Source organism: Esox lucius, chromosome 4 (genome assembly GCF_011004845.1).
Source record: "Esox lucius isolate fEsoLuc1 chromosome 4, fEsoLuc1.pri, whole genome shotgun sequence".
Classification (NCBI taxonomy): domain Eukaryota; kingdom Metazoa; phylum Chordata; class Actinopteri; order Esociformes; family Esocidae; genus Esox; species Esox lucius.
In genome coordinates, this window is record NC_047572.1 from 30,265,121 (window position 1) to 30,288,885 (window position 23,765).

Here is a 23,765-nt window from a genome sequence, read left to right on the forward strand (position 1 = left end):
CAGATAACTATAACTAACAGGTAGATAACTATAACTAACAGGCAGATAACTATAACTAACAGGCAGATAACTATAACTAACAGGCAGATAACTATAACATACATAGCCGCAAAGCGTTCATCACTCAAAGTAAGCCTCTATGATGAAGGGAATCATGACTTCACAGCGTACGCATGATATCAGCATAGCAGAAACACGATTTCTGTCACCTGTCCTGAACAGCCGACGAACAGAGAGTTATCGCGGTCGGTGGGCGGCGGTGCGTGACGGTGGGGTGAAGCGGCGGACGAGATCGTGGGGGGTTGCCAATTTGACCACAGGGCGCCAGCGGGCCCGAGCCACTCTCAGCAAGCCATGGGAAAGTGCGACCTGGCACCGGACGGGCGGGCTGGGGCCGCTGCCCAATCAGGCCGGGCCTACAGCGAGGTGTACCTCTGGCCGGCGGGGAGACGCCAAGGACACATCTCCCCCGGAACAACGTTAGCCGGGCCAGATGGGGATCTGCGGGGCCGTTTCCAAGCCCCGGCGAAACCAGCCACTGATGTCCAGCCAAAGCAAGAACAAATCCGCTCACTCCGTGTCCGGCTGGAATGGATGCGGAGACAGCGGTCGGCCGGCTAGACCTGCGCCAGGCCTCTTTAATGCGACTGTTGATTTAGCTACCAGTGACAATGCCTGACCACGCCACCGCACTGAAGTGATTGAGATCTCCTTCTGAGGTCAATTTAGCTGTGGGACTGAGAGTGCAGCAGAGCTAAGGGCCAATGAAGTACAGACACACAAACACGCAGACGCGCTCGCCTGTAAATGTATTGGATCATTAACCCCGCTTTAACGGGTATTTACATTGATCGACTCCCTGTATACAAGCACTGTGTTAAGACCCCATAATTTATAGGGGTTTATTCAATGGCATGTACTGTAGGGTGCTTAATGGGTGTTATTGTGTGCTTAATGGGTGTGTTAGATACGTTCAGGTTGTGATGCATTATTGCAGTTGTAGCATCACCTGACTAACCGACAACAACTTAAAGATTAATATAATGATTTCACCTGTCTAATACAGAGGAACGCTCATGAGAAGAGAATATAAAGGGAAAATCAGTATTGCCTTGGTTGCATATGGCTTATGTTAGCAAGGCTTTCACTGATATCAACATGGCACCGTTTATCTTGGCATGCATTTCTGACACTCAGAAGGCAAACCAGTGACGACGTGAAATTAGAGACAAAACACAGAGGAACACAACCCTTGGAAAACCTATCCATCAGAAAACATATTTAACTCCATTAAAAACTAAAACTAGGTTTGCCGACTGACCCCGGACCAGCGAAGAGGTAATAAAACCACGATCTCCGATCGGTCCGAACCAGTCAACGCGCTCAGTGAAGGAGTAATATCCGGGTAACACAAAACGAGGCCAGTTAAGAAACACAGCACGGAACGCATAGAGTCGTACAGCGCATGGGGGGTGAGGGGTGGGGGCTCTTTGGGCTCTTTGGGCTCTTTGGGACACGGAACAGGGTGACAGGTTGGAGCAGAGAACGGACCAGTGAGACGGTCCACACCGAGTCACCTGGCTTTGACGTTTAATAGAATGTGTTGCTCCAAACTGTGTATGACAGAGGAAGGCCTTAACGTAGCCAGAGATCACAGCTTGTCAGGCCATATATGGTTCTGTACTATCACGGCACTGACCATATTTACTGTACTATTACGGCACTGACCATATATACTGTACTATTTCGGCACTGACCATATTTGCTGTACTGACTTCACTGACTGTTTCAATTGTATGTTTTTAGTGTACTGACAGTATTTACTGACTGTATTGACTGACTGTATTGACTGACTGTATTGCTTTACATTCTTGGTATGTATTATATAATAATGAGACCACATTTCAGTCAGGCCTGTTGAAAATTTAAATGTTGTATTATTGTAAAATGCCAAAGTATTTTCTACAAAATATATTAAACTGCACTTCAAGCCAGTGAAATACAAATAAAAAAGAGTCAAGTATTTTAAAGCCAATCTCTGATTTGCTCATCTCTAATGATCCGCCAAATAGGTTCTGCGTGTTCTAACAGCTAGAACATTTTGGAACTAGGCAGGTTCATCTGTAACTTGAGGTCCTCACTAGATCACATCACGACGTCAGCAAGAAGTTGAGTGGGAGATGAAATAAAAACCAGCCTGTTTCTCCCTTTAGCATTACGCAGCTGAATGTCATTAAGACACTGATTTGGGCACTGAATATAAAGGGGCATTCTGTAGAACACTGCCTCCAAACCATAACACCACTTGTCCCCTCCTGGTCTTCCCTTAGATAGACCAGTATAAAACTAGCTAGCTGGTTTCAAGGGGTGGTAGTACTGTGAGAGTCTATAACAAGATTACAAGTCAATGCAAACTGATAGAAGGATCGGCGAGAAAGCTTAAATGAGGAATATGCCAGTCACATGGAGCCCTTCTGTAGATGTTTTTTATTTGAAACATTAACTTAAAACATTAACTGTAGACGTCTACTGGTCATTTTTTCTTGTATTCATGCTAATAATACAGTAAATATCTGACATACTGCCTCTTAAAACTGGCGAGTTTTCACAGTTTTTTTTAGGTTTGCTACGGCTTCATCCAATCGCTTCCAATCTCGTGTCAAATCGGCAAGACAAATGCGGTGGAACCGCCTTCCAGATAGGCCGGGCCTCCACCACCGTGGCGCAATTGAAACCTAATTGACCTCTGCTCCAAACTGGGCTTCATCTCAAGCCCAAACGGAGCCTTTCTGCTGCTCTGGACAGACTCGCTGTCCTCCGTGGGCTGAGTGCTCTGAGAGCCTGCGGGTCACGGGGGCAGAAATGTGTTTCCGTTTGTGCAAAAGGAGAAGGCTGTGGAGTCATGCCTCAGCATGGGACAGCGGAGTCAGCTGGATCTGCCGCCGTTTCCCAAGAGAAACTTCAGCCACTTCCTCCCAGCGCTCCCTCACTGTACGAGGAAAAAGACAACATTCCAGGGTTCCAGCCTCTAAATACACAACACATGTTCCTCTAAAGAAGGGACCCCAAGCCACGGATCATAAAGACAGCCATTCTTTGCACATTCACGCTAATGCATAATCTTCTAAGTGTTGCCTGTCCAAAACCTGTTTTCATCCATTTGTGAATTTACAGTCAACCCAAACCCCCCCCCCAAAAAAGTATGGGAATTGCGGTATATGATACCTAAACCAAGCATTACTTAAATGTAGCTTTTTTATACGTCTCTGTTTACAGGTGCTTGGTTAACCGCGGATGAGGTCAATCCTTGTTCATGCCTAATATGTATGTAAAACTAGTGTGAATGAGAGGCCGATGTTTTAACATCTGGACTAACAAAATGCCCTCAGGTTGAAAAGCACCATAAGCCTGCTTATGGAAATGCAATTACTTTCAGTTAAATAAAAAAGGTTCTCATAATAATAAAATGGCCATAAGCAGATTCATTAATTCTTCTGAACAAATCTCTGTTGTCAGAGTGCAAACTGTTGTTGTCGAACGCTACTAAAACTAATAGAGACGTTGAGACAGATTCTACGTTTTCTCTGAATTAAAACGCTCCTACGCCGACAAGAAGCGAACATTTCTTTCATTATAATCTTGTCAAGTTTCCTAGCTCTACTGCAACCAAGGACTACCCTGGTCACTGGAGTAGCTTACAATTAGATAATGATGGGACAAAGCTTGTCCACACTTCATTATCTTCATTTCAAATGTTCCCGTCAGCACATTTCTCTTCACATGGACATTCCAGAGCAGGCTAGTTTTTCTGGTGCATTATTGAAGTGCCAGTGTGTGTGTGCATGTGTGTGCGTGTGTGTGCGTGCGTGTGTGTGTGCGTGGCAGGAGTGACAGGCTAGGAGAAGCTAACGGTGAGAGTGCTTTAATTAATGACTGACAGCTAAACAGCCACAGCATTAATAACCCTTAAGCCTTGGTTGGTCTCCATCAGTCGAACACCAATCGATGGATCGATGCCTACACACTCACACCTCCCACACACACACACACACACACACACACATAAACCATTTCACACACACACACTCACACCTCCCACACACACACACACACACACACACAAACCATTTCACACAAACACACACACACACACCAGTTCCGGTACACACAGACACACTAGCGTGTCCTCTGCAAACTAGGTGGCCCGCTGCCCCTGGCTCTCCTCAGGAGGAGTAGGGGTTCCAGGTGGAACACAGCGTTGATTTGTACTGGAGGTTTTTTTGCCCCCATCCCCCCCGAGCCCCTTCGTATTTTCCCAGCATCCATCCAGGGCTGGATTAGCTAATTAAGGGGACTGGGTCTGGATCTTTGAATCTTTGATTGGTGCGCTGGGACGTTTTGACAGGTGGGATTAGCAAGGCACTATTAGGAGGACGTCCACGTCGGCTTCACTAAGCCCCCCCCCCCCCCCCCCCCCGTAAGCCCTGCCCTGACGCAGAGAGTAACGCTGTGCATGCTGGGAAAACAGGAGACCCGCGGCTCCGGAAAGGGTCTGGCCTGCTGCCTACCGGCACCACCGCTCCGCTGAGGGCTTTGGGGAAGAGCTCGGCCACGCGGACAGTGTGCACGGCCGCTGCCGGCTGGTTTGGTGGGCTTTTTTGTTTTTTTGTGTGTGTGTGTGTTTCGCTCCATGTCGCCCCTCCCTGTGAGCTGGAAGAGGCATTTGGCCGCGGTGGTTACGGCGTGGCCAGGCGCTGGGGGCAGTGACGCCAGGCTCTGGGGGGTTCTCTCACCGCCGCGGCTCTGTGGTAAATGAACACCTGGCTAGAGAGTCCCGTCGGTTGACATCACGCGGGCCAATGTTTTCTCACCAGATGGGCTGGAATTTACTGCGGCGAGCAAAACCGAACGACCACCACAAGAATCACACGGAACAAACTGTGCGGAAATGACAACCGGTGAATAAATGCTTGTGTGTGTATGTGTGTGTGTGTGTGTGTGTGTTAGTGTGCACGGCATATGTTTGTGCAAGTATGTGTCCAGGTGCAGCTACGCACACACACACACACGCACACACACACCCACACACACATCCTTGTGTGTTCCCTAATGTGTTTGTAATCCCTCACAGAGCCACCTCAGCAGGTGAAGAGCATCACCAGAGAAGGCTATAGGATTAACATTATCTAAAACTCTCCAGCCTCCCAAAGTATCATCCAGCATGCTTAAGTTAAGGTGCAGGACCGGAGTGATTTGCATAAGTAATTAGCTAATGTGCTGTTCAATTTCTCTCCCATCTGGCTTCATGAGCCAGACCTCATTTCTCAAATTGACAACCTGGTCTCTATCGCTAGCCACACTGCAACAAGGCGTCCACCAAATTAATTTGTCAACCTTCTCCAGTAATGGGACATTCACCTTGAAAACTCAATTTACCTGAGTCTGTCTGAGAGGAAAAAGCAAGAGAATTTTCTCAAAAAACACTTTGGTGGGGGGTGGGGGGGCTAACCCAACAAAAAGCATGGCGAAGATGTTGGTATATGACAACTAATTGAGTATGTGTTGAGAGTAGAAAATTGAAAGAGGGCGTTGAGCTGGTCCAACACCTCCTGTTGTTTGTACTGTATGAATAACTGCCGAATGGAGGCACAGGAACAGGCACTGGGAACAATTCAATAATCAAAACAATAAGCTATTGATAGAGCTTAATTAAAGACATACAGTAGCTCTCTCTCTCTCACACACACACACACAAACACACACACACACTACCAATTTTTTGTAGCTTAAAATCTGAATGGACATAAGAAGTATCACAGAGACCCGATCCAACAAAATCACCACAGCTGAAGGCCAGAGTTGCTTGACAAACAACTGAAACAGCCTCTCCACCCCCATGCCTCCATTTTGAACCAACGTGCTCACTAAAGCACAGCGGGCTCCTTCTTTCCCTCTCCACCTCCCTTTCTGTATTTTAGCAATTCCACCCCCTCTCTAGCTACCCCTGGTGATTCCTAACGGCCCGCGTTGTGACGGGCGAGACCGGGGACTGGAGGGGATGGTGGGCAGGGGGGGGGGGGGGGGGGGGGGGGGGGGGTGAGGGAGCGGGCGAGAGCGATGCCAGGGCGCTCTGCTCAGGGACCCACTCAGGGAAACGGGCCAAAAAGCCAATCTAATGAAACCCCCAAAATTAATTTTCAGTCTCATCTTTAGCTGGAGGCGGTGTGGAGAGCCAGGGGAGGCTGTTTGTGGAGAAAAGGATGGAGGGATGAAAAGAGAGCAGAGAATATGGGGGGAGGAGGAGTTGAAGAGGGTGTAACACCACATCATATTGAAATTAAAGAGAAAATGACTCCCAGTGTAACCCTCACTCTTTGTATTCTCTGTCTGTCTGTCTCACTGTCTGTCGGTCTCTCTCTCTGTTCTCCTGTTTCTGTCTCTCGATTCTCCCTCTTGATTTTCTTTCTGTTCCTGTGCCTCTCTATTGTCTCTCTATTCCCTTTCTGCCTCTCTCGGTCCCTCTCTTTTACTCTTATTAAATTCCTTTGTGCTCTGCGTCTGTTCCTTTCCGACTGGTGTTAAAACGGCTATTCATTTTGCCAGCTGCCACCCTGGTACTAAAGGCGAACTGTGACTATGATGCCAAACCTCTGGGCATAACATACTACCTCACCCACAAACACAAACAAAGAAACACACACACACACACACACACGGTTCTGCTGTTTAAGCAGTTCTGGCACCGGTACATAACGTATGGAGGTATCGTGGTGTCACGGTTAAGCACAGCCCCGACCTGGCATTTGGTTCCAGACGGTCCAGATATTTTCCTCTGCGCCGTTTAGCCGCGCCACTCCTGCACCAGTCACATCGACCTTGCCGTCGTTCACCGGTGTGGCTGTTGCCATCTGCAGACGGCAGGCTTGGGCAGTAAAGCATCCCGACCCCGAGTTTTTGGGCCTCCACCAGGGGCACGGACAGATGGCATTACCCACTAAGAGGGTTTTACTGCGGCTAAAGACGACCGGGCAGAGTTACCCGCCTCCCTCCTCTCAGCTGGTGGTGCCAAATGGCCCCCCCCCCCCCCCCCCCCCCCTGCCTCACCTCCCTCCACCGCCATCACATCTCACACAGCATTTCAGTCCAGCACCAGACAACAACGATCCCTCAAAAGAGTAAGACTTGCTTAACGGCAGCACATCAAGGACCCTCTGCAGTGATGTGGGCAAACAAGCTGTGGAGGAAGGTCAGCTGGTTCGGTGACAGGGCTGTGAAATGCACCTCGAAAAAGTTAAAATCCCGCCTTATAACTCTCTATATCTTCCTTTATTATCAAGTGTGGACACGAGAGAGACAGACATACAGTGAGACAGACACACCTACAGAGAAATGAAAAGACAGACCGACGTACAGACAGTGAGACAGACATACGTAAAGAGAAATGAAGAGACTGACAGACAGATTGACAGACAGACAGACAGAGGCTGTGCCATTACGACAAGTCAAAGGATGTATGGATCACTTCTCTCAGGTGAGGGAACAATAAGAAAATTGTGCTTGTGGTCTGAAAAATCAATACCTTCATCTGAGCAGAGAGCTGACCGGTGGATGTGCTGGGAGACTGTTGTATGTGTCGGGGTTGGCTAACGAGATAAAACATCATGACAAATAGGATATCCCTAAAGTAAAACCAAGTCTGACCACACATTGGGATCTAATATTGTTTATTTGACTGCTTGTTGTGAATTTCAATCCCACATTTTATTTTGTTACATAAGACTTCTGCCCAGTCCAAACTGCTGTTTTGCCATTATAATACCTTACTTACTTAAGAGTATTAAACAACAATAACTGTCCAACCCTTATTGTTCCCACGGCCTGAAATAATACATTTGGAGATTGTGTGTGTGTGTGTGTGTTTGTGTCTTCACAACATAATTGTACACAATAACTAGACAGAACCGTCTCCACTAACTATAGTTAAATTAGAAACAGTTGACTAATAAGGACATTTTTCCTGTCCCAATATTGAAAAAGACATTTTAGGGTAACAATTAGAAGGTTTAGGGTAAGAATGAGGAATAAGGTTAGCAATTACTGGTTATGTTTACAGCTGGAATTAAACATGTATGGCTATTATTATTATTTTTATATTATTAGATTATTGAGGTTAAGTTTAGTGTTAGGTTAGGGTTAGGATTAGTAAAAGCATGATTTCTTTTAAGGACAATACATTTTGGCCTCCCCCTTTAGAAAGCTAAGTTAACGTGTGTGTTTGTGTGATTGTGTGTGCTTGTTTCCTCATCGAGGTCACCCAGCAAATAGCCTACCCAGCACATCTACCAGCATATAGCTAGTGGAGCACTGATCTGGGGTTCCTAAAGGGGTTAGTGAGCTGAGGACTGCTGGGAACACTCTCCACCTGACCTAAACCTCCACTTTGGCCCCCATTCCCCAGCCTACACCTGCTTGTGTGTGTGTGTGTGTGTGTGTGTGTGTGTGTGAAAAAGAGAGAGAGAGTTACAGTACATCCTGTCTTTCTGAACAGAGTAAAGGCATGCTAGAGGGGTAGCGGGTTCATTGGGCTTTACATTACCAAGTAGTGATTTATTTTTTATTTTTTTGGACTGCTTTATGACATGATTGATTTTCTTTCAGCAAGTCAGAGGCTTCCCCCCGGAGATGTGAGACGGGGGAGGGGTGGGTCAAGAGAAACTACAGTGATATACCTCCAAAAACGATGCAGGGTCATAATTTGAGCCCATTTGCTACCACAGGAAAATAATCTGGCAGCAGGAATTGCAATAATAATGGGCATAGTAATTACTGGAATATGGTATTATTCAGAATATTAAAATAATCTGTGTAATCCATAAAAATCCACTACTACTGTGACTAGTACCTGCAAAATGCGCAGTTCCTGTGTTTTTTCGGGATCCACATCTCATCCGTCTGCTTTGAAAACATAAAAATGAAATCAAAGTTAACCAACGCATGCCCAGCACCAACCAGGGTCAAATCCAGGCACAGCATCTGTACGCGGTGTCTTTCCACACGCTGTCCGCGCTCATGCTCCGCGACGCGTCAGAACACACCGGCGTCCGCCTGACAAAGCGGTGCGTCTCCCGGTGCGTCTCCCGGGTGGGCCACGCCTCCCGCTCCCTGACTCGACCGACAGGCTACTCTCCACCGTTTGCCTCTCAGATCCCAGTTGATCGGTGCCTTACAAGGCCGCAGGTCCACACGGAGGGGCGCGACGCTGCGTTGGAGCCCAGATTGTCACAGCAGACGGACACGATGTACCGCGGACAAATCACTCCACTTAGGACCGATCCTTAGGAATGTAGCCCCCCCACCCCCACCCCCTCCCCCACCCCAGGCTTGCCGAGGCTTCGCCCCACCCTCCCACCCCCACCCACCCCCCCCACGCCCGCCATTATCCACTTTATTTCATTCTAGGGATCAAATCTGTATCCAGTTAGTCCTCTCATTTCTAACTCAAAGGGAATAAATAAAACGAGACTTTATTGCTCAGCACCCCGAAACAAGGAACAAGGGGGGGGAGAATCTCCAATTCATTCGGATCGAGTCAATAACACTGTAATATTTATGAGGGCTGGAAGCCAGCCTGGCCTAAAACCCAAACTCCAGCAATCCTGAATTATAAATTGGTATTGATTTGTGTTGTGGGTGAGTGAGCTTGTGCGTGTGTGTGTGTGTGCGTGTGTGTGTGTGTGAATCCTTTCATGGAGAGTGTGTAGTCTAGACAAGCCGGCTTAAAGTGTACTGTAAGCCCAAATACATGCTTTCAAAAGCATGTTATAAACATTTGGCGGTACTGTATATTTATGACATGTATATAGTCAATTTAAATGTTGCCTACACATATTAGCAGGTGTGGCGACATGCTTGATTGTAATGAATCTGCCCCCAATTTACTAACATTCCAAGAACTGCAGTAATGACACAGTAATTACACTGGTATTACTATTTAACTACACATTAATGTTTGCCAAGGGATACGTTATCACAGGCAGAACAACAAAAATGGAACAACATGTTGGCGGGCCAAAGGCTAAGACACTGATGTCACTGCACATCATGTTGTTCAGTGTTTACATCTCACATTTAACGATCCATCGCAGTGTCTAAACCACACTGATCTAATATTGTCATGACGACACCAGGACGTAGTTACAGTAGATGTAACGCTGCACATCACGTCATACAACAACCCATTACTGTCGGGATGTGCATCTCTGGATGTGTGTTATTACCTGGCTCCAGGGATTCACCAAATCAAGAGAGAAGTAATAGCGTTGTAGTTTAGTAGGCAATACTATTGATTTAATCTGCTGGATTGATGGTAGTGGCTCAGTTTAGTTACCTGTACCGAGAGACACTTTGGAATTAGTTAGCAATCAGGTAATTGACTGGAGAAATGCAAAGTGTGTCATCCTGTGATAACGTCTATAGTGGCCCAACGTGGAAGTGAATGCGTGATTGCACATCCCTTGTTCCAAACAGATCCCGCAACAACCACATTAACGCGTAGTTATATAGTAATACTTAGGTACCAACTATGTTGTCACATCACTCATTAATGTGTTACATGAAATGAAGGCCATTTATTACCAACTGTTGCCATGTGCTTGCAGTACTAGCTCCAGAAAAGCAGTGGGATTTTCAACAAAAACACAGGTAATCAGGAGGAGACGGAGAAGGACAAGGTAAGGGAAGAGGAATGACTTATGTCAGGTACAGCGTGCCGCCTTTTAGATAACCCATAACACGTTAACTTGTGTGTCTGTACTAACATGTTCTCTCAGCCAATCACGGCTTAGCTGTTTACCCATCTCACGCCCCTTGAATCTAGCCGGACTGGGACAGCTGAGTGGAGAATGTGTCCTGTTGAAGAGTGTAATATATGTAAATTTAAAGTCAGCGTTAACAGCCAGCAGCAGAATTGATTCCACCATTCATAAGGTTCGCTGCTCAGTTAGCAGCTAGCGCAAGCAGCTGGCCTAGCCGTTAGCTTTTTGCAACGCGGCCCTCCTCTGATGTTCGTACAGATCGGTTTTAAATAGATGATCACTTTGTCTGTTCATACTTAACGTGTCCCGTTAAGGTCAACGTTGTAGCCCTACTATTAAAAACTGTTACAAGCAACTGCGGAGGTTTAGCCGGCAGGACACCATGCTAGTGCGTTTGCCTTCGTCTCCTGGCCTCGGAAAGTTTGCGTACTCCTCAGTCAGGTGACACGTAAGGTGTCACCTGACACGTAAGGTGTTCAATTTTGTTCACACAGTCCAAATTGCTCTTCGCATTTCATGTAACTAAGAGCTGTGACGACTTCACTGCATTGTGTAATTCAGACTGTGCAGTTAGTACATGTCAGGCCGGTGTGTTTTAATTCAGTCACACTCTCTGTATACTCACAGTGTTATTTAGCTGTACTACAGATGCTCATCACTGTGTATCTTTTCTCAGAACCATGGGCAACATTTTCATTAAATATCCAAACTGGATTGCTGGATTGCTGACATCTTCTTCATATAAGATTAGGTCTATAATTGTACAACCAGCAAAGGAAAATAGAATAACTCACGTGTATATGTGTGTGTGTGTGTGTGTGTGTGTGTGTGTAAATGTTCTACTATCCTAATGAGGGTAGAAAATCCCCACAATGATAGAAAAACAAGGATAAGTTGAACATGTGTGGACAGTCCTCCAGGCCCCATGAGGAACAATACTATTTTCGGCTAAGAATTCAGGGTTATGGGGATTAAGGTTACTGGTTAGGGTAAATAACATTTTCCATTGGAATAAGGTTTGGGGTCCCCACAAGAATAGTAAAACATAAAATGTGTGCGTGTGTGTGTGCTTGTGTGTGTGTTTGTGTGCATGTGTGTGTGTGTGTGTGTGTGTGTGTGAGGAGGGGGTGGTGAAAGCTATACGGTCTCACCCTGCCCCGGCGTCAGAGGAGCATAAAATATAGATGATCCTGCATCCACTGCCAGATACGTACACAGTCCAAAACAAAGCCTTAATTCACACACACAGACACACACACAGACACACACACAGACACACACACACACACACACAGACACACAGACACACACACACACACACAGACACACACACACACACAGACACACACACACACAGACACACACACACAGATACACACAGATACACACACACAGACAAACACACACACACAGACGATTTAAACTGTATTTACCTCCTACCGCTAACACACCCAACTTGACAGACAACCCAGCCTACAGCCTGCTGGGAATACTGCACAGAACTTCATCCGAGCAATAAAGACACAGTGTCACAGGTGGCTTTATGATGGATCAAAACGTCTCCCCAACAGTTCCTCTCTGGTTAAGCCCTATGTGTCATAATTCTGCTGCCGGAAGTGTCCCGTCATGTCGTCTTGTGTTTTCTTTCCAGGTAAAGTCCCAGGAAGTTCCCCACGAGTGTCGGGAACGTGAACGTTGGTTTTATGTGTTCTATGTCTTAATGTGGAGTACGATGGTGCATTCGAACGCTCGTTCTGCGCGTCGGCACTGTCAACTGGTCGGACTGATGACCTCTGGAGACTCGTACTGTTTATTCTCTCCCTCTATTTCTGTTTTTTCCTCTCTCCTCGTAATCTTCTTCTCTCTCCCTCTCTCCCTCTCTCCCTCTCCATATACCTTCTCTCTCTCCATCTCTTTCTCCCTCCCTTTCTTTCTTTCTCTCAGCTGGCCGGCCCCTCTCCAGCGACCCTACTCATATCAAATCTCTGAATCTTTATATAGAAATCAATACCCTCTTAATCTGCTCCTCTTTCTCCTTCCCTCCACCCATCCACCCCTCTCTCCAGTCGTCCACCTCCCCCCATTCCATCTCATTCTCACTCCCTCCCTGCCCCACCTCTCAACTCCACCACCTCTCCCTACATCTTCTTACACACCTCCGACCCCTACTCTATCCTGTTTCGTTCCCTCCTTCTATTCTTCCGTCGCTCCTGGTGGCTGGTTCAGGCATGCCAGGTCCAGATTGTACTCTAACACCACAAAGAAAATGACGTCCAGATTGTCCTCTAACACCACAAAGAAAATGACGTCCAGATTGTACTCTCACATAACTTATCAAAAATGAGACCTGCTTGCCGATTATTAGAACAACGCTGCGTTGCAGGCCATCATCACGTGGAATGACCACCATCATTACATGGAATGACCACCATCATCATGTGGAATGACCATCATCATCACGTGGAATGACCACCATCATCATGTGGAATGGCCACCATCATCATGTGGAATGACCATCATCATCATGTGGAATGACCACCATCATCATGTGGAATGACCATCATCATCATGTGGAATGACCACCATCATCACATGGAATGACCACCATCATTACATGGAATGACCAACATCATCATGTGGAATGACCATCATCATCACGTGGAATGACCACCATCATCATGTGGAATGACCAACATCATCACATGGAATGACCATCATCACGTGGAATGACCATCATCATCACATGGAATGACCATCATCATCACATGGAATGACCACCATCATCATGTGGAATGACCATCATCATCACGTGGAATGACCACCATCACCACATGGAATGACCATCATCACGTGGAATGACCATCATCACGTGGAATGACCACCATTCTCACGTGGAATGACCATCATCATCACATGGAATGACCACCATCATTACATGGAATCACCATCATCATCACGTGGAATGACCACCATCATCACGTGGAATGACCAACATCATCACGTGGAATGACCAACATCATCATGTGGAATGACCAACATCATCACGTGGAATGACCACCATAATCACATGGAATGACCATAATCACGTGGAATGACCAACATCATCACGTGGAATGACCACCATCATCATGTGGAATGACCACCATCATCACATGGAATGACCATCATCACGTGGAATGACCATCATCATCACGTGGAATGACCACCATCATTTTATGGAATGACCATCATCACGTGGAATGACCAACATCATCACGTGGAATGACCACCATCATCACATGGAATGACCATAATCACGTGGAATGACCAACATCATCACATGGAATGACCATCATCACATGGAATGACCACCATCATCACATGGAATGAGCACCATAATCACATGGAATGACCATAATCACGTGGAATGACCAACATCATCACATGGAATGACCATAATCACGTGGAATGACCAACATCATCACATGGAATGACCACCATAATCACGTGGAATGACCACCATCATCACATGGAATGAGCACCATAATCACATGGAATGACCATAATCACGTGGAATGAGCAACATCATCACGTGGAATGAGCAACATCATCACGTGGAATGAGCAACATCATCACGTGGAATGAGCAACATCATCACATGGAATGACCACCATAATCACATGGAATGACCATAATCACGTGGAATGACCAACATCATCACATGGAATGACCATCATCATCACATGGAATGACCATCATCACATGGAATGACCATCATCATCACATGGAATGACCATAATCACGTGGAATGACCAACATCATCACGTGGAATGACCAACATCATCACGTGGAATGACCAACATCATCACATGGAATGACCATAATCACATGGAATGACCAACATCATCACGTGGAATGACCAACATCATCACGTGGAATGACCACCATAATCATGTGGAATGACCATCATCACATGGAATGACCATCATCACGTGGAATGACCAACATCATCACGTGGAATGACCAACATCATCACGTGGAATGACCACCATAATCACATGGAATGACCATAATCACGTGGAATGACCAACATCATCACGTGGAATGACCACCATAATCATGTGGAATGACCATCATCATCACGTGGAATGAGCACCATGTTGGGTATTTGTAAAGATGATTGTATGCCCCAGGCTTGTAGGAAAGGTGTCTTTGTTCAATGGTAAAAAAGCTGCAGATAGAGAATGGTCGATATGTGGAAGATGTATATATATATATATACATACAGATACCTGTTATTATCGTTTATAACAAGTATTTTCAATGAGTGTGTGGTGATAATGGGCACTATCACTGCATTCATAATGCCTTATAAACATAAGCTTCTATCTTGCATCAAATTGCCTCCTCAACTCGTCACATCTGGCAGGACTTGGCTCATGGATGGACCAACTTAATTAGCCACACACCACCCACTTCCTCTTGGTTTAACTCTGTGTGTGTGTGTGTGTGTGTGTGTGCATGTGAGCCAGTGAGGGTTGGGATGGAGGGTAATCTGTGGATTCTTAATTGGGAAACCCTTTGATAAGCACAAGACAGAGAGAGTGAGAGAGAAAGAGAGAAAGATGGAGAAAGATAATCATGGTGGAGAGGAGTTGGCCAGTTTCAGGCGGGGCTCTTGACAGGATGAGCCTGAAGCCCTGTGGTTTCAAAATCAGCCACAGACTGCACCAGGAAGCCAAAGCTGGGGTCAGAAGTCACCAACTGCAACGGGGGGGGGTTGGGGGTTTGGGGTGTCCCAGCCAAGCCTTGGCAGTTGAGTCAGTGGGGAGGCGTGGAGCAGCGGGCTCAGTGGGGGGGGGGGGGGGGGGCAGAGGTGTGTGTGCACGCAGGTACTTTCCCCCGGCGATGGGTCTTTGAAAATCATGGGAGGCGGCGACATGTCAACAGCAGGATCAACAAACTGGGATCGATAGCTTTTCTCTCAGCAACAGGTAGCAAACAGGATAGTGGCAGCATCAGTGACTGGATGGATTAGCAGCTGGCTGGCCTTCGGAGGGGGGCCCTGTTAGGACCAGGGAATTTCCCAGTTCCCGTGCCCACGGATGCAGCGCTATGCTGGGTGGGAGGGCGAATCCGGAGCCAGTATCCGGGAGACGCTGCTGGATCATTTTGGAAAAGTAGCCGACAACTGGTGGGTCAGTGTCGTCTGAGTTCGGTCCGTCCGCCCGCCAAGAACTGACTCAAGGAACCAGGACTCTGAGATGCACAACAGAGACTAAACAAGGACGGAGCTGAAGTCTATGTTGTCTTCTCTCAAGTAAAAATGTTTACGGATCACTCCAGTCCGGTGCACCCCCCCCCCCCCACCCCCACCCCCCACATCACACCATCCCTGCTCAGCCCTGGGGGGATGGGGGGGGGGGCCTGCCGGAGGCCCTGACGCCACCCCACCCAGACGGATATTACCACAGGCTGCGAACGCTAAGACAGGTAGCGAAACACCCCTTCTGTTCACCAGTGCCTGCCAACTGGGTGACTTGCCAGGGGGGGGGGGGGGGGGGGGGGGGTTAGAGCCTCCAGGTTTTTAAGAGACTGGAAAACACCTCTCAGAATGGTAAATGCAAGATGATTGTTTAATGGCAACATCTGTATTTGAATAATTGCTTGAGGAGCTTTTTGGTCTCCTTGAGGAAAACACAAAGATCCAATAACTTGTCGGAGAGTGATATGGGGTGGATATGAATATTGAATCTCCGCCGAAAAGCACTGAGAAAAGGGTTTGTGCGTAAGAGAGATAGGAACAAAAGGTTGTTTTTGTGGAAGCGTTGTGCTCCAGAGGCACCTAGTCGTATCATATCACCCCCAGAGTAGAGTAAGATCACGGCTGTGGTTGTGTGGCTTTCTATACTGGGGGAGCTGTAGTGTGTGTGTGTGTAGATGTGTCTGTGTGTTTGGCTGTGTGTGTGTGTCTGTGTGTGTGTCTGTGCGGGCTTGAATAGATACCCTGCTGAAAGGCGAGAGGGGTGAACCACAAACACATTTCCCTCTTACCCTGTGGAGCAGACATCAAGGTCGTCTGGGCTAACCCAGAAACAAACCCAGAAATAAAGAAGCACACCCACATACACGAACACATGTCTCGGTCTATCTGTCCGTCTATCTCTGCCTGTCTGTCTCTCTGTATGTTTCTGTATGTCTGTCTGTCTATCTATCTCTGTCTGTCTGTCTCTGTCTCTCTCTCAGATACACAAACAGTAGAAGCAGAGGAGCTGCTTGTGGAAGAGTTAATGTGTGTGTGTGTGTGTGAAAATGTACATTATATTGTGATGAAAGAAGAAAATAATCTTAGTATTTAGATACTTAGCAGAGCCGCGGGTGGGGGGGTACAGTGCTGTAGTGTTGGACTGCATGTACCTCACACAAACACCTCTCCCACTCCCACACACACACACACACACACAGTGGCAGAGAGGACCTCAGTCCCCAGTCCCCAGAGTGATTCCAGACACCATCAGTCCGCCGATCAAAGAAATCCTACTCAAGAGGACGATGTCCAAACCACGACCTCCGTCTCTTCCTGTCTCCCTCTGTCTCCCTCTGTCTCCCTCTGTCTCTCTTTTCCTCCACTACTACCTCCTCAATCTCTCTCTCTTTCTCCCCTACCACCTCCACAATCTCTCTCTACCTCCTCTAAAAGATCATTTTGGGGTTGTGATGGAGCCTCGTTAGGCCATCGCTCTTCTGTGAGGGACTGAATAATTGAGCCAGAAGCCCAGGCCACCTGCTGGAGCTACCGACAGTCCCACATACATATTTTACACCTACACCACTGTCTCTGCCCCCCCCCCCACTGCCCAAACACACACACCATACACACACATAGACACACACACACAAACATACCCAGAAACACACACATGCCCGCACGTCAGTTGGTTCGTACACTCTCCAACAACCAACAACCCCCCCCCCCCCACACACACACACATTTCCCGAAACAGCATCATACGATACGAGGCTACCCATAATGCAACACCCACAACTATTTGATCTCTGTAATGTCTGTGTGACAACAAGCCATAAAAACAATGACCAAACGGAGGCGACTGGCTTCAATAACATACATAAAACCCAATGTGAGGTCATGTAATGGCACCACATAACCTGTCTCCTCTAAACGTAACCCCCCCGGACAAATGACCCATAAAACCTGACAACGACCCCCATCCCCAACCTGGCAACCCCTCCGTCTCAGTTCCCAACCTGGCAACCCCTGCCCCGTCTTGCCCTCTGACTCATCCCGGCGCTCCACGTCCAGAACCTCATCTTCTGGGTTTTTTTCCATCTCTACCCGGGCTGCTCGAGTAATGTCCTGGTTTTATTGTAAATCTATACTCCTAATCTGGCCGACCGCGATGTGCTCACTGGCCGATCAATAGGCTGCGATTGCTGGGAAAGGCCCAGAGAGGCTGATAACCCCATCACCCCCCGCGGAGTCCACCTTCACAGGCAGTCTTTGCACGCACGCACTCACACACACACACACACACACACACATACATAAATATATGTGTTAAAACCCGTCCACGCAGACATATATTCACATGCTAGCCGATGTCGGCACACTGACTGATGAAGTCGAACATCTCCAGTCTAATGCTGATCGCATGACAAACGAGGGGCGTTTCAATCAGGGCCTTGGAACCTGCTGGAGGAAGAGGTGCTGAAAAAAAAAAATGAGTGGTGGAAATAGAACCAGGGCTGAATGTTCCGCTAGTGTTCTGGGATTTAGGTATTCTTTTCAATAGCACGAGAAGCGCTTGACGACATACATTCACGTTCCAAAATGCCGTTTCCGTGTTACCAGGTGCTTGCTGAGTTTCGGTTCTACCTGACCCTTTCACCCCACGGTTGAACAGAATTACATATTAATGACCGGGCACTTCAAATCCTGAATGCCGGTTGGATGAACACTGCAATGAGGCACGAGGGGGTGTGGCCATCAACCCATGGCTAAGAGCTGTTCTTAGGCACGACTCATCACAGAGGACATATTGGCAATTTTCCAAACACCCGAGATGACTTAGTGGTCTTATTAGCCGGGTTACCAACACATGGAGAGCAGCAAAAAGTGATGTGACATCACAGCCGTGGTATACAGTCTCATATGCCACATCTGTCCTCCAATAAGTATTCAGGATCATGCCAATAGACCACAGCTAAATGGGGCATCAATCACTCCAGGACAGCTCTTAGAGGTATAGTGAACCGGTACTACACCTCCTCGTGCCTTCTTGCTTAAGTAGCCACAATATGAACACCTAGTCCTCAGCCTGGACCCCTAGCCCTCAGCCTGGACCCCTAGCCCTCAGCCTGGACCCCTAGTCCTCAGCCTGGACCCCTAGCCCTCAGCCTGGACCCCTAGTCCTCAGCCTGGACCCCTAGCCCTCAGCCTGGACCCCTAGCCCTCAGCCTGGAGCCCTAGTCCTCAGCCTGGACCCCTAGCCCTCAGCCTGGACCCCTAGTCCTCAGCCTGGACCCCTAGTCCTCAGCCTGGACCCCTAGCCCTCAGCCTGGACCCCTAGTCCTGCTGATACAAAAATAGATCACGGAAAACGTGCAAGGACACAGGGGGCCGTGAGGAGATATGGAATGCTGAGGAGGCGTCCTTCCATCGCCCATCTCCCTCGCCACTTCACACCCGAGCTAATGACATCAAAAGTCACAAATGGGGACGCTGAGGGGAGGGGAAGGGCATGACTTCCATGTCCAGCAGGCCCATTACGATAAGAGGATGAAAGGGGACGGGGGAAAAGACCGGGGAAAGGTCAGGGCCAGTGAGGTCTAGCGGGGTAATTAGCCACTAGCTGTCCTGTAAGCTCAGACACTCTGTGTGAATTTATGGTCCCGCTCAAGAACTGTCCCGGCCGTAATTACAAAATTAGCTTGTAATAACACCTGTTTTAGGGGCCGCAGCCCAACATTTCACCCCCCAGCCCATTAGGAAGCTTTCAGCTTGCCTCTGCAGAATCTGCCCCATTAAATGACAGAACTGGAAGCAAACTGCTTCCTGGTTTGAGATGGAGGTCTACTGATTAGTGAGAGGGATGACGAGAGAACGAGAGAACGACAGGACGACAGGATGACAGGACGACAGGAAGTCAACGCTGCACTTTTCTGAATAAAGAAATATCAAGAGCATTGGGCCAGCAAACGAAAGGCTCCTGGTTCTGATCTGACAGGATGATAAACCATGTTGTTCCATCCCAGAGTAAGGCAGTTAACACAAAATTGTTCCTAAGCTGTTGCTCTAAATAGCCATGTTTTGTTAGCATACCTACCTGGTAAAATAGAGGGAAAAGAAGGTTGCCATTATAGGGAATGAGAGTTTGATTTAAAGGGCCTTTCTGATCGTTTGAAACAACAGCCAAGGCCAATGTAAGTATGTGTGTGTGTGTGTGTGTAGGGGGGTGAGAATTGCCAGTATTAACCACTTTACAGTGGCATGTGATGGAGGTGATTTGCATGGCGGGTCACCAACAGCAGCCCATCCACCCGGGCGCCGTGGCCAAATGATTCATGGGTGTTGTTTTAAAGAGCTTGAGGTGGCATCCCCATAAATCCAGCATCTCTTAATAGGCCGCTAAAATGCAGTGATACAGGCCATCCTCTAATAAATCAACAGACAGGCATCGCCCCCAGTTTGGAATGGGTTCGGGTGGGCTGTAACGAGGGCAGTCAGGCAGTGCGGCTGACCACACAGTGACACACACTCACGACACACACACACACACACACAGACACACACACACACACAGAGACACACACACACACACACACACAATCCCGCACTACAGTTGATGATGATGTGAGACATTCCTCCAGATTTCCTGCCCGCCGGGATTTCAGAGGGACTGGATGAGTTTGTGTCTGTCATCCCGTGATGTGTCTGTCATCCCGTGATGTGCCTGTCATCCCGCGTGGTGTGTGTATATGTGTGTGATGGGTGGCCGTGTGTGTGTGTGGTCAGCTGACAGGTACAAATTGAGAATGGAGAAAATCGTGAAAGATTTCCTGAAACAGTGCAACACGATCTCAACGGCTTTGAAGAATAACACCTGACACAGGGACCCCATGGCAACAAGAGGTGAGAATAATTGTCTGTGTGTGTGTGTGTGTGTGTGTGTGTGTGTCTCTGTGTGTGTCTCTGTGTGTGTCGTGGCCGTATGTGTGGTTCACTGGTTTCCGAGCTCCAAGCCGTCCTGTCCCCTGGCTATTCTCCAAACTCAGTTTAACAAGCCAACATGGACTCAGTAATGACCCCTGTGCCCTCTGAGGCCACTGCCATCCTTCTGGAGGAGGTCACGACGCTCCAGTCAGCCTGAAATAGACCCAAACACACACACACACACACACACGCGCGCCACATAACACTACGGTCCTGCTCACCTGTCTGGTCCCGCTGACTACGTTCTCAGAAACGCCTGTGTGACAGAACGAAGGAGGTGAGGAGGTGTGTGTCCTTACCTGTCGATGATGACGGGGTCAGAGGGCGTCTCGTTGCGGTTCCCGCAGCTCTTCTTGTCACAACACCGACTGGGAGCGAAAACAGAACAGAATTTACAGTCAACTCAGGGCTTTTCTGGAAACGCTGGGTGCCGTTTGTTTCTGGTTGGACTGTGGGCAAACTAGAGTTAGAGAGGAACCACGTCCAATCTGCCGGGTGCCAGCCACATTTACCGCGCCCCCACCTCCCCCACGCGTTCTCCCGTCTCTCCATGTGAACCCCCGCCCCTTCCAACTCCACCCACACTCCAGCTGGGCAGGGGTCCAGCCAAGGTCAGTCGGCGACATGTTGACAGTTTGGACAGCGCCCAGAGATGGCCCGCCTGGCCCGGGCCGGTGCCGAGACGCCGCTCTCCCTTTCTCTTCATGTCCCTCATCCTCTTTAACTCTGTCTCGCTCTCTTTTCCATCTCTCTCTCTCTTTGGCCCTCTTCCTCTCTCTGTCTCTCTCCTCTCTCATGTCTCTCTTATCTCTCTCGTGTCTCTCTCTCGTCTTTCTCTCTCGTGTCTCTCTCTCGTCTTTCTCTCTCGTGTCTCTCTCTCTCTCTCTCTTCCCTCTCCACTCTGCTGCCCCCTGTGACACTGCCCCTGCCACTCCATCCCCCCAGGCCATCCTGGTCTGGTCTATGACACTGCCTCTCTGCCTAACCGCTCAGGTGGCGGCACGGCATTACAGAAATCTTGTGTCAAGGGTGGTCCCATTCATCGCAGTTAGGGCCTCCGCAACAACAACATGTTGACGCTAACAGGGCCTGTCGGGTCAGTAAATACGTTGTGCGGCTGTTTGTTTTACATTGGTAGTAGTAGTAGTAGTAGTGGAGTACTTCCTGGTAGATTATTATTCCAATTACATGAAATTCTTTGGACATGAAAAGAAAAATACTTTGTTTCACTAAAATACAAGCAGGAGTCCTGATTCCACGGGTCGTAGCGTTAACTAATGTCCCATTTTAAATATAAATGTGTTATTCTGAAGGTAATTGAAACAAACCCTCTTATTCTGAAAAATTAATCATACTGCCTGACCTGCTGAGGACCAATTATTCCCATACACTGACCCCACGCTGTCATGAATCACATTGCCATTTGACAAACAAGCTTCAAATCGAGCCACCGAATGCCAAATGAACCCAGTTTATGAATCATTTATCACACCGTTTGATCTCTAAGTAGAAAAAAATCACATAAACTAAGCAGAGTTTTTTTTTTGTCTGGTTATGTATGTGTGTGTGTGTGTGTGTGTATGACTGTTGCCATAGAACGTGCCACAATAATTTATTCCCCCAGCTACTTGGAACCATTAGCAAAGTTCCAGGAGACCAATTAGCATTGGAAACCCAATGGAGCTGCTGTAGTGACAACCTGCTCAAACTGAGAAAGAAGTGTTATAAACAAACTGGACCCCAGGAGCACTGCCGGGGCCCTCGAGGGAACCGGGGCCCTTCGCACACGAAAACAAACCTTGGCTGAGCGTCCACAATATCGCCTTAATGACGTTCTTCCCCCGGGCCGGGCCAGGCTAACACCCGGGCCGGCTAATGACTAAGAACACAGGCCGTGAGTCAGACGAGTCGCGCTGAAACAACTGGAAACCCGGTCAATGTTATCGCGGTCTCTTCAGCCACAGCAGAGCAGTGGTACTAAAGATACAAGCGACAAACTGTGCCAGTACAACTAAACCAGACGGGCCAAAACAACAGAAACAAAACCGAAAGATTTGTTGATTTAGCGAGAAGGACCCAGGGCTCATATCCCCATGGCGGGAGCCGAGGCTGGCCGCGCCAACGTTAGCCCATGACGGGCACCAGGCGCTGGCTACTCACTACAATCACAACCGATTGGCTTTTCAGCCAGCCAGGCCCACTTCAAATGATCCCCCAGCAGTGGAATCTGGTGAAACACTGAGTAGGTCGCCTCGGCAGGGCTCAGAGCCCAACCATCAAAAGTTCGGCTTTACAAACAAAACAGAACAGGAGAAGCCTTCAAAGCCCCCCCCCCGGGAGGAACCTGAAGACTGGCATGAGAGGGACGGGTAACAGAGGGAGCCTGTTGGATCACAGGTCTGCCACAAGACGTGAACACACTGGCTGTCAACGGAGGGCTTGTCTTCAAAGGGCCAAGCGCTGTAATTACCCAGACCAATCAGGAGGGCCGTGGCCAGACCTAATGATAGGCATCAGGACGACAGGCGGGCAGCCGGCTTGGCCGGGAGGGGACGCCTGTGGCAAGCCCCCCTCCCTCTCTCCCTCATGCGCCGTGCCCTCTTCAAGCCTGGCACAGGTTGCCGGAGCGCCGAGCCCAGTCCTGGCTAGATGGTGGGCACGCCGCGCGGTCCTCCTGTGGCAGGCCTGCGCCAAATGACTGCCACGAAGCCAGTTCGGCAGTTTTGGAAATGAGCGAATTG

The 23,765-nt window shown here is 48.3% G+C and overlaps 1 protein-coding gene across 9 annotated transcripts in view; it reads right to left on the bottom strand.

Moving 5' to 3' along the window:
- The window catches only part of LOC105028844 (transcription factor COE3), a 95,110-nt gene that overhangs the window by 50,759 nt on the left and 20,586 nt on the right, over window positions 1-23,765 (bottom strand). For all 9 annotated transcript variants that reach the window (XM_013133625.3, XM_013133623.3, XM_013133622.3 and 6 more), the window contains exon 6: window positions 21,324-21,392. In XM_013133625.3, the coding sequence (XP_012989079.1) occupies window positions 21,324-21,392 (69 nt within the window). The remainder of the gene's footprint in view (window positions 1-21,323; window positions 21,393-23,765) is intronic.